This window comes from Panthera uncia (assembly GCF_023721935.1).
Source record: "Panthera uncia isolate 11264 chromosome C1 unlocalized genomic scaffold, Puncia_PCG_1.0 HiC_scaffold_3, whole genome shotgun sequence".
NCBI lineage: Eukaryota > Metazoa > Chordata > Mammalia > Carnivora > Felidae > Panthera > Panthera uncia.
The window spans coordinates 11,654,698-11,666,976 of record NW_026057584.1 but is presented as its reverse complement, the minus strand read 5'-3'; the positions used below and the strand labels follow the sequence as shown (position 1 = coordinate 11,666,976).

General features: G+C 44.2%; 2 protein-coding genes across 2 annotated transcripts in view; one reads left to right on the top strand and one right to left on the bottom strand.

Moving 5' to 3' along the window:
- COL4A4 (collagen type IV alpha 4 chain) overlaps positions 1–9,620 on the bottom strand; it is a 131,725-nt gene extending 122,105 nt beyond the window's left edge. The window contains exons 1-2 of the mRNA XM_049614794.1: positions 9,266–9,620; positions 7,411–7,573 (exon numbers count right to left, since the gene is read on the bottom strand). The gene's annotated coding sequence lies outside the window, so the exon portion shown is untranslated. The remainder of the gene's footprint in view (positions 1–7,410; positions 7,574–9,265) is intronic.
- Positions 9,621–9,780: 160 nt separating this feature from the next.
- COL4A3 (collagen type IV alpha 3 chain) overlaps positions 9,781–12,279 on the top strand; it is a 133,304-nt gene continuing 130,805 nt past the window's right edge. Inside the window, exon 1 of the mRNA XM_049614795.1 lies at positions 9,781–10,068. Coding sequence (XP_049470752.1) covers positions 9,982–10,068 — 87 coding nt within the window. The 5' untranslated portion in view covers positions 9,781–9,981. The remainder of the gene's footprint in view (positions 10,069–12,279) is intronic.

Here is a 12,279-nt window from a genome sequence, read left to right as displayed (position 1 = left end):
TGAAAATTCATGGATGAGTTTCAGGAATTCATCTCTAAGAACAACTTTAGCCTTCAATAATAGCAGCAGCAGGGAGAGTCATTTCTGAATGTAATGGGAACACTATGATACAAAGACATTCAGCTTCCCATGAAACACCGAAAACTTGAATTTTTCTTGTGTGAAGGTCTGTATGTTTGGGATCGCAAATCTAGAAACTTCTATAGGACAGTTGGAAATCTTAAAGGGCATCGTTTCTCACTAAAACGTAGAAAAGTTGAATATTCAAACATTTAAGGTAGCCATGTAAGCGAAAGAAAGAAAGAAAGAAAGAAAGAAAGAAAGAAAGATTGATTTCACAAAATGTGTCCAAATGAACTTTAAAGGTAAACAAAGTAGGGTGAGTGTGCAGTTGGTTCCAAGACAGGAGGAAAGCTTTGTCTTGGTGAGAAGGAGCATAGTGGTCATGTGAGTCTTGTACCTTTTTTGAGGAGAGCTTAACTATCTCCTTTTCCTCTGCCTGCATTTCTGTCTTCTACCCAGTGTCCATCTGTCTTGTGTCTGGCAGGAACTGGCTCCTAGAAACTCAGAATCTCCTACTGGGTCTCTCCTTTGGGGAAAGACCTGGAACTAGACTCCTCTCGGGATGCTTCTGACCTCTGGAACCTAATAAATGTTTCAAGGGCATCCCTCAAACCCAGGCTTCAAAGCTAGCCCATCCCACAGGTTGCTGCAGACCATAAAACACATTCAGTGTTTCTGTGTGGACATTATGCACCAGTAAATAACTGCTCAAAGCCAAGACAGCATGCTAGGTATGGGAAGAGGATGTCATGTGGGCACAGTGGCCGAGATGACTAACAGCTGGAAGTTTCACGAAAACATAAAGAATTCTATTATTAAAGTAACATTGTCTCCCTGTTCTAAAATTGGAAAGTGAGATTTTTTTTCCAAACTTCAGAAATTAAGGATAAGAAGAGGTCTATATTAGTTTTTTTACAACAAAAGTATTAAGCATATGTAAAAAATAAAATAATACACAGAATTTTGACTATATATGAAAATTATAAGATTTGTAAGTTCAAGTCAACTAAAAATGTAATACTGTTTAAAATTTGAAGTGATTTTCAGTTAACTTGCCTGGCATTCACCAGGAAGTTTTTTTCTGGAATCAACTCCATATACTTTTGGTACAACATAAATAAATACCTATGATTTTGTTCATTCAAGAAATATCTATCCATCTCCCATTTTGTATCAAATACCATGCCAGGCCCTGTAGATACTAAAATGCATTTTCTTTACCTGAAGTAATCAATATTACTTTTAAGTAGATCAGGGAAAGTTAAAGATGTGTATTGTAATCACTAAAGTAACAACTAAAAATAATTCAGAAAGATATAATAACTAGAAGCCAATGAAAAATTAAAATGGAATACTAAAAAAATTGAATAACATAAAAAAATCCCCAAAAAAGGAACTGAGACAGAAAATAAATGGAGAAATGGCAGACCTAACTATAATCCTTTCAACTACTTTATATGAAAATATACTAAAAATTCCTACTAAAAGGCAAAGACTGCCATACTTGATTTAAAAAAGAAAAAGCCAACTATATGCCATAAAATACACACTTTAAGTAAAAAGACACAAATATATTGAAAGCAAAGGCCAGGAAAACATCTCCCACACAAATAGTACATACAAGAAAGGCAGACTGGCTATGCCAATGGCACATAAGAGATTTGAAAATAGGAAGCAACACGATATGGATCAGAAAGTTAATATACCAGAAAGTGACACATATCATAAATATAGGGACTTAGTAGCAGAACTTCAAAATACGGGAAGCAACAATTGAAAAACTAAAAAAAGAAATAGATAATTTTTCAAACATACTTGGGAGACTAACTCTTCTCTTGGTATTTGATAGAACAAGGTAGAAAGTATCAGTCAAGACACAGAAGATCTGAACAACACCATCAACCACCCTGCCCTAATTTATACATATAAAAGACTACACCCAACAACTACTGAATATATATTCTTTCCCCCACGTGGATGTAGTGTGTTTACCAAGATAGACCATACACTGGAACATGAAACAATCTCAACAGATTCCAAAAGATTGAAATCTTGTGGAGAATTGAATTCAGACTCAACTTCATAAACCACCTAGGAAATTTCCAAATATTTGGAAATTAACACACTCCAAATAACCCATGAGTCAAAGAAAATATTTTGAACTGAGTGATAATGAAAACAACATCAAAATTTATGGGCTATAACTTACCCAACACAGGCAAAGAAAATATATCTATAAATGTTCATATTAGGAAAGAAGAAAAGTCTAAAATCAATTATCTAAGCTCCTATTCTGGAAAATGAGGAAAAGAAGAACAAATTAATCAAAGCTAAGAAATAATAAAGGTAGAACAAGAACTCAACCGAAGAAAAAGCACTCAAGCAATAGAGAACAATGAATGAAACTCTAACCTTGGCTCTTCAGTTTTTAAAAAGGTAAATAAAATTGATCAACTTGATAAATTACCATTGTCAAAAATGACAAAGGGGAAAACATGACAGATCTACAGGTATTAAAAAGATCAGGGGGGCCTGGGTGGCTCAAGTCAGTTAAGTGTCCAACTTCAGCTTAGGTCATGATTTCACAGTCCATGGGTTCAAGCCCTGCGTCAGGCTCTGTGCTGACAGCTCAGAGCCTGGAGCCTGCTTCTGATTCTATGTCTCCCTCACTCTCTGCCCCTCCCCTGCTTGTGTGTGTGTGCGCGCTCTCTCTCTCTCTCTCTCTTTCTCAAAAATAAACATTAAAAAATTTTTTTAAAAAGATCAGAATCTTCTGAACAATTATATACTAATACATTTGATAATGTATAAAAAATGAACACATTCCAAGAAAGATGAAAATTATCAAAACTGACACAGGAAGCAATAGAAAATCTGCATAGCCCTATAGCAATTAAATTCACGATAATTAAATGAAATTCAAAACCTTCCGCAAGGAAAACTCCAGGGTCAGCTGGCTTCACCGGTGAATTCTATCAAATATTTAAGGAAGAAATGACATCAATTCTTCAAATACTCTTACAGAAAATAGAAGATAGAATGCTAGGCAACTCATTTTATGAGGTAAGTATTACTCAGATACCAACTAGAGGATATTACAAGAAAACTACAGATTGATACCCCTCATGAATATAGACACCACTGTCCTTAACACGACGTGAGCTGATCAAATACACATATATGTAAGTTCAAATTATCTAGGACAGCATAAGCTATTTTTTAAAAAACCAACAACAAAGTTGGAGACCTTACATACCCTGATTTCAAGAACCTGCTCGAAAGCTATAGTACTAAGGAAATGTAACATTGGTGAAAGAAGAGACAGGTATATCAGAGGAACAAATAAAAGACTCAAATATAGACAATTAATTGATTTTCTATTAAAATCAAGACGATTTAGTGGAGAAAGAGAAGTCTTTTCAACAAATGGTGCTGGAACAGCTGGATATCCGTATAAGAAAAGAAATTTTAAAACGGATCCTGGGGCGCCTGGGTGGCTCAGTCGGTTAAGCATCCAACTTTGGTTCAGGTCATGATCTCTTGGCTCATGGGCTCAAGCCCTGCGTTGGGCTCAGTGCTGACAGCTCAGACCCTGGAGCCTGCTTCAGATTTTGTCTCTCTCTCTCTCTCTCTCTCTCTCTCTCTGCTCCTCCCCTGTTTGCGCTCTGTCTCTGTCTCTCAAAAATAAACAAACATTGAAAAAATATTTTTTAATAATAAAATAATATATATATATATAAACAACTAATATAACTCAACAGTAAGAAGAGGAACAATTTCTTTTATTTTTTATTCTTAAGCTTGTTTATTTATTTGAGAGAGAGCTCAAGCTCGAGAGAGAGTTTGAAAGAGAGCAGGGGAGGAACAGAGAGAGAGGGAGAGAGAAATCCAAGCAGGCTCCACAGTGTCAGTGCAGAGCCCAACACAGGGGCTCGATCTCACAAACCATGAGATCATGACCCGAGCCGAAATCAAGAGATGGACACTTAACCGTCTGAGCCACCCAGGCACCCCAAACAATCAATGTTTTTAAAATGGGGAATAGATTTGAACAGACACCTCACAAAAGAAGTTCTATGAATGGTTAAGAAGTACATGAAACAAGGTTGAGCATCATCATGAGTTATCAGGCAAATGAAAAAAAAAAAAAAACACATTGACACACCACTGTATAACCATCAGAATAAAACTAAGACAGGGGCGCCTGGGTGACTCAGTCGGTTGAGCGTCCAGACTCTTGATTCCAGCTCAGGTCATGATCTCACCATCATGGGATCCAGCCTCATGCCGGGCTCCGTGCTGACAGCATGGAGCCTGCTTAGGATTCTCTCTCTTCCTTTCTCTCTGCCCTTCCTCTGCTCGTGCTCTCTCTCTCTCTCTCAAAATAAAGTTTAAAAAAAAAGAATAAAATTAAAAAGATTGAGGATACCAAAAGAATGTGCCAGAAATACATGCAGGAGCTAGAGCTCTCACAAATTGCGGAGGAGAACAGAGAATGCGGGGGAGAACACAGAATCCAGGTGAGAACACAGAATGATACAACTACTCTGGAAAACAGCTTCTTTTGTAATTAAACATACACCTACCCTGTGGTCGAGCCATGTCACTTCTAGGCATTTACTCAAGAGCACCGGAAGCACACGGGCACACAAGCCTTGCGCAAAAGTATCCACAGCCGCTTTATTTGTAACAGCCCCCTAACTGGAGACAAATCAAATGTCCAACCGCTGGTAAACGGCGTTTGAAAAGCTGATACACATCCGGTGGAAGCAACAGGAACAAACTGCTGTTACACACGGCACGGAGGGATCTCACCAGCATTCCGCTGAGTCAAAGAAGCCAGACACAAAGGGGACGCACTGTTTGATTCCATTTGTATAAAATTCCAGAAAATGCCAAGCAATCTACAGTGACAGAAGGCAGATCGATGCTTGCCTGGGGACGGGAGTGGCGAGAGATGGGCTGCAGAGGGGCAGCAAGCGAGAGAAAAGCTCTGCGTCGTGGCTGTGGTGTTGGTGTCACAGGATGAATGCACCTGTGAAGCTCCTCATGTCGTGCACTTTAGATAGGTACTGACTGTTTCTTGTACAAAAATCACAACTCAGTAAATTAATTTTGCATCTATTATGTTAAAAAAAAACATCACCTTCTGTACCCGCCCTCAAAGGCCTTGTAATCCAGAAAAGTAAAATGCAGTACAAAAAGTTGATTTTAGACCACCCTGTTCTATTCTAAGAAGCGTGGAATCAGCTGCAAGGCAGACAAAGAAGGGTTTCTGGAGGCTTTAAAGTAAGCAAGTGCTATGATGTAGATGATGGGCATTACTAACATTCACCAAATATTTCCAGCCCTCTTTGCAGGCATGTGGTAGTCTTTCCCCATCCCTTACAAAATGAAGTGTGGTCAAGTGACCACTTTGGCCAATGAAACGCGAGTTTAGTATAATGAGTATGAGCCACATCCCCGTGGAAGCTTTCAGAGCAGTTTCTTACTTGACACATCCTCTCCCCCTTCTGAGATGAGAGAACATGTTGCATGGGAATTTCCAGGAGGTTCCTGAGTGGCTATCATAAGCAAAGCATCCTCCCCTCTCTCGCCTCCCCACACTCTGGGGTGAATGTGTAATGTAAACAGAGAGGGAAAATCTTGTTACTGGATGCCTCTGAAATTTGGGGACTGTTTCTAACTGCTCCAAAAGCAATCGGTCTTTTCCCATATGACGTGCAATTTTAAGTGGAACTCCGACAATGTCTTAGAAGATGGGTTTCAGAGGGAACTTGCAGGGCACTGGCTAGAAGGCTACCGTAATCCATAGATGGTAAGTGCAGGAACTAGGCAGGAGCTTAGAAAAGCAGTGAAGGAATCCAGAGATGTAAAATGGAAAGAGCTGACAGGAGTTGATAATGACTCTGAGTCTCGAAAAAAACCTAAAAGAGAAGGTTTTTGAAAGAAAAGGGATGGCTAAATGGGGAGATGAAGCAAAAAAAAAAAAAAAAAAAGATTAAGGAAAGGAGTTGCTATGGCCACCTCATCGAAAGCAGAGGCACATCCCTGTACAATAAAGGCTATAGAAAGATCAGGAACTTTGGAAGAAAACAGACCTGGGTGTGAATCTTGAGGCAACTGGTTACATCACTTAAGTCGTTCATTTACCAACAGTAAAGAACGCCAAAAGGACCCCTACCCTCACGGGGCTTACACTCAAAGGGAAGGAAGCGACCACTATATATTTAAGTACCGTGTAGAAAACCCACATGATGTTGTCATTATGGAAAAGGGGCAAAATAATAACATAAGGCTTGTCAAAGGCAACGACCACTTCATTTTGTTCAAAACTTTCATCTGCCATCAACATCAAAAGTAGAGATCTCTGTGTCCTTTGTACGTACAAAAAGAGCCATCCCCCCCTTTCCTTCTACTTTACCACATTTTAAGAACCAACGGTGAAAAATCAAGTCCCTTCACCCCAAGAATTCTGGTTTACTGACACTACCTAGTGAGTGTACCAAACATTTTGTGTGTCTATGTATGTCTGGGTGTGACTATTTTTTTTAATTGAAATATAGTTGACACAGAATATTACATTAGTTTCAGGTATACAACACCGTACCAAAGGAGAGTGTATGTATGTGGTGGGGAGGTGAGGGATGGGTGGTGAAATCTGGCTTTTAGACAAGCCACTTCTCAAAGTTTAATGTGAGGAGGAATCAGTGGGAGACCTTGGTGAATGCAGGCTCTGATTCAATGGGTCCGGGGTAGTGCCTAGGATTCTGCATTTTTTTTTTTTAAGTAGGGTCCATGCCCAACATGGGGCTCAAACTCCCAACGCTGAGATCTAGAGTCACGTGTCCTGCTGACTGAGCCAGCCAGGTGCCCTGAGACTCTGCATTTGTAACCAGCTCTCCGGAATGCCGAAGCTACTGCTCTCAGGATGCCAAGTAACATTGTTCTAGATGTCTTAGTAGAGGGTTGACCTCAAGGGAGCTAGTGGGGCGTGTTTGACCCTTGCCCTTTCCTACTGAGGAACTCCTACTCCTACTGAGTTGAGAAGAGCATCTCTATCTTGTGCCGCCATTTCTAATCGCGTTCACCCTACTTTCCTTTATGCGCCTGGAGAATCAGATCCCGAAATGTGCTTGTTTGGGGAAGACCCTGGACAAAGAGCTTCTAATGCCTTGCTGCACTGGATTCCTACAGCTCCTTGAGGTGGGGACCATGATTACGCCCATTTTACAGAAGAGAAGACGCCAGCCCAGATAGTTTAGCTCACACTAGCAGGTATGGGAAGGACTCAAAATCCAGAGTCTACCCCAGAGACCAAGCTCTTAACAACTGCTTCCTCCTTACCGTGTTTACATCACAGGTTTCTTTTCTGCTCTGTTGCAGCATCAGAAGCGTCTTGCAGTTGATGGCTGCCTCCCATTTCAAAGTCGACAAAGCCAAGTCTGATCTTCTTTCAAAATGACTTGGTTTCAGGAAAAGGAATTGAAATCCAAAATGGAGAAATCTTCTGGAATTAAAAGAGAGGGTATTCAGCACTAGCATTGAGGGGTTTTTTTTGCTTTGATTTTTTTTTTTTTTTGTCTATGAAGTAATGTGAGTTCATAGAATATTATCATACATCTTTTGGAATTCTTGGACACTCATATTTCATCAACTGAGCACCTGATGTCCTACCTAACAAGGGTGCCAGGAGAAGGTTCCTTAAGAGCCTTCCCTGTCAATAGGGAGAAGCTACTCTACCACAATGCAACATTATGTGTGCTAAAGAGTTTAATATATGTCCTTTTGATTTTTCTACAAAGAAGAGACCCTAATTCAATTCAGCTAACCAAAGTTTGCATGTAAAACAGTAGCTCTCAAACACAGTTGCACACGGGAATTTCCAGGGAATTTTACAACACACCTGAGTCCTACCCCTGAAAGGTCTGGTGTGACTGACTTGGGATGCATTGGGTGTCAGGATTTTTAGAACTTCTTAGGAGATTCTAATGCACAGCCACAGTTGACCATCGCAGGCATGAAAAACAGAGGGAAGACGGTAAAATTCACTCTCCAGCCAAAAAAAAAAAAAAGGGGGGGGGAGAGGAGATGTCTTCATCCATCCGCTGTTAGGGTTTTGCCTACGTACATGGCTACATAGGTCTAACACAATAATCAACCCTATTCTAAGTGCCAGCAAGTGGTTCCCCACAATCACTGACCAAACCACACATTTCACACTTGGCATTTGATGGCCACCTACTGCAGATGTCAGCAACACTGCCCCAAAGCAGGGGTGCTTAACATGGAGACGGAATTCAGGTGGCCTGTGAACGTATGGCAACAAAAAGCCCATGTCCCTTTTCTCTAACCTTTCCTGGAAGTTCCCCGTTTCCGGCAGTGATGAATACAGGCTACAAACCACAATAGCATGGGCACTTCTTGGGAGTTTGCATCCGCTAATCCTTTCACATCTTAGTTTTGCCGTCACGGATTACGGTTGTTGAACGGATCTGCCGTTAGACGGAGGGGTCTTTAGTGGGACGATAAGGTTGCACCTCTGCGGCTGTATCACCACTTTGATGCTCTGATTTGTACTCCAGTAGAAGTGACTCTGATTTAATTGCATTTTTCTGTATGTAATGACATGATTCCCAGAAGGGATCTAAAGGCACCCCCCACCCCCACCCCGGAACCAACGTGGTGAGTGGCACATCGGTTCACTGATCTGAAGACAGGGCCCTAAGAAGCAAGACCGTGCGCGTTTGTATCCGCGTTCACGAAAGGCCCTCTCAGGAGCTCGACACCCAGGACGAAGTTGGCTCTTGGTTTTCCCCTGCGTTTCCGCAGATAAGATTTACCCTGAAAAGCCAGTTCAACGTAGCAGAGAATAGGATGGGCTTTCTCTTTCCCCTCAGCTGCCTCCTGCTCTTGGCATTCCCGAGTGCCCAGACTGCCAGGCTGGTAACTCGAGCCTCCAAATTAATCAACACACAGCGCCCAGTTCAAGCCCAGGCAGACAAGCCCGGGAGCCAGACAAGCTCTCCTCTGGTGACCCCGGGGCCCCAACCCCGCAGCCCCTCCCGCCACCCTCACAAGCCACGCTTCCTCCACTGCCCGCCCCCGCCCCGCACTCCCCAGGGCAGGTGCCCGGGGCCTGGGGGGGGGGTGGGGGGGGGGGCGGGCCGCGGTGGCCCCGACTGGGCGGTGGGCGTCTTACCTCGTGGGGGGACGCTCGCCGCGCCGGAAGCCGCTAGGTCGCAGCCCGCGCGGCGCGCACGTCCCGGTTCCGCCGCGTCCGAACCCAAGCGCGACCCGGCGGCCTGGTCCCTGCGCTTTCACCGCCCGGCGCGGCGGCTGCACGTTGGCGGCGGGTGGAGAAGCGGCGAGAGGGCACCGCCGCGGGAGCCGAGAGCAGGCAGGGCCGCCCGAGTGCCGACGCCCGGCGCGCCTCCCGCTTAATCTGGGCACGGCCGCTGGCCACTCCCCCCACCCCGCTCCGCCGCCTCTCCAGCGCACACCCCCAAATTCCCCACCTCCGACCCGCGCCCCCCAGGCCCCGCCCCGGCCCCAGGACCTCGGGAGCATCCTCTCCGAACCCCTTACCCTGGATCCGCGCCCACCTGCCCCGCAGCGCGCGGCCTCCGCTGCGCTCCTGGGCACGGTGCCCGGCTCGGAGGGACATTGCCTGGTGAGTTGAAGGGGAGGGGGGACGAGGGCGGGACCTGCGCCACTTCTTCCCTCCCTTGGAGCCGCAGTCAAAAGCCTCAGTGGGGAGGGACGGACGGCGCGGCTGAGCCCTGCAAAACCCGCCCCGGGCGGGCTGGCGAGGCGAGCTTCACAGCCGGGCTCCCCAACCCGCGCCGCGCGAGGGACGCGGTGGCCGCAGAGCCTGCGGGTCACTGGACACGCTGGGGCTCTGAGCCGGCGCCCACCATGCGCCCCGGGACGGCGCGGAGGCCGCCCGCGCTGCTGCTGCAGCTCCTGCTGGTGCTCCTGGCGGCGGCGCCCACGACAGGCAAGGTGAGTGCGGGGCGGCGCGACCCCCCAGCCCCGCGTTCCGGGGACGCGCGGGCCCCACCCGCGGGGCGCAGTCCTGGGAGTCCCTGCCCGGTGCGCTCGTGCCTGGGCGGGCAGCGTGGGGATGCGAGCGAGCGGGGGATGCCGGGGGAAACAGGTGGAATACGCTGGAAGAAGGCTGGTTGGGAAAGGCGGGGAGCAAGCTGGTCTGGTTCCGTAGGAGCCAGGGATACTGGGGAAAGTCTCCAGAGGTAGATGATAGATAGATAGATAGATGATAGATAGATAGATAGATAGATAGATAGATAGATAGATAGATAGATTCCAGAGGTAGATGATAGATAGATAGATAGATAGATAGACTCCAGAGGTAGATGATAGATAGATAGATAGATAGATAGATAGATAGATAGATAGACTCCAGAGGTAGATGATTGATAGATAGATAGATAGATAGATAGATAGACAGACAGACAGACAGACGTGGGTAGATAATGGCCAGGGATGAGAACACCGGATATAGAGACATGCGATGTCACACTGGTGAATCAGAGCAGGCAGCATGGCCTGGCAGAGAGCACAGAGGGCCCCAGCCCTGACATTTCTTAGTTGTCACCTCACACTGAACTCTGACCTCTCTGGGACTCGGTTTCCCCCCTGGTTCGAACTCCCACTCCAGTGTTCTGTCAGCACTGTTGGGAAAAGCTAATGCCATCACTGAAAAGTTAGTAGCACCTTAGAAATAAAACTCATGTTAGGATGAATTAAGCAGTCTGTCACTTTGATTTTAACTCATAACTTGAGAGATCCCAGATTCACTTAAAAGCACTCCATACTTCTTATTCTATGCAATTAAAGATGAACTGGGTGTCCTCCAAAGTGTTTTGATTCCTAGTTTGACTTACTTGATTTGAACTCAGTGGAAGTGAAATCTAACTTCTCAGATGACTTCTGTGATTTTTACACGTAAAAAGTTAATTTGGGTGTTAAGGCAGCGTCGGTGTCATTCCCATGGATGAGCAGTTTTACAATTTCATGATTGAGATTGTAATTGGAGGTCAGTAGTCACATAAATAAATGTCACCTATAAAGATCGTTAGAGTCTATGACCACATGTTATCTATTTTTTCTTTTAAGACACGAGAGATGAAGCTAAAACCCTCTTTGGCATCTTCATACCTCTTTCCCTCCCTGTCCAAACAAAGGTCATCCACTGACCACTTCGTGTTTCTTTGTGCACATTTTCTGTGCATTTACATACTAAACAGACTCACAAACAACATGTAATTTTATTGGTGGTTTTTAACATAACTGATACCATGCTATATGTATCCTTTTGCAACCTACAGATCTGTCCATGTTAGTATTTAGTTAATTTATTTATTTATTTTAAGTTTATTTTGTGTGAGAGAGAGAGAGAGCATGAGAGGGGAAAGGGAGAGGGGTGTAGAGAAGGAGAGATAGAATCTCAAGCAGGCTCCATGCTGCCAGCCCAGAGCCTGACAGGGGCTCGATCTCACTAACCATGAGATCATGATCTGAGCTGAAATCAAGAGTTGGGAGCCTAACCAACTGAGCCACCCAGGCGCCCCTGTCCATGTTAGTATTTAAGATGGATTTACTTCTTCTTCTTTTTGCCCTGTTGCATGACTTTCCACGATATATGAATATGCCAAAGTTAATTGAATCATCCCCCTATTAATTTACACTTAGGTTACTTAGTGTTTTACATTCTAAAGGATTTTGTGAGCCATGTAATCTCTTCATGTAGCTGGTTCTAACAAAAATGCACTTTGCATAGACTAGGAATGCCCAACCCAATACTTCTGAGCATGCTATAGTAATCTCATTTAAGTCAATGTAGATTGTCTGCCAACTTTAATCCAGGAGCAAATAAGTCCAACAAGCAAGAAACCTAAAGGGAGTATATGTTGTGGGAAGTGTATGTTGAGGCAGAGGTCCAGAGCAGGGTTTGCACATCCTTCCAGACTCCAAAGAAGAGGTGAGGTTGGGGAAGTTTGGAGAAAGAGGGGTATGTAAAGATCAGCCTGAAAAAGTGATGCTCTATGATATGCAACCTCTAATTATACCAATTTGTAATTATGTTGTCATATTCCCTTATTCTTTTTTTACATGTAAAATTTCTGTCTTGAATTTGGCCAAATCTCGGTGATTTTCTTGCTGATATTACAATTAATCCATTTGTATTATTTT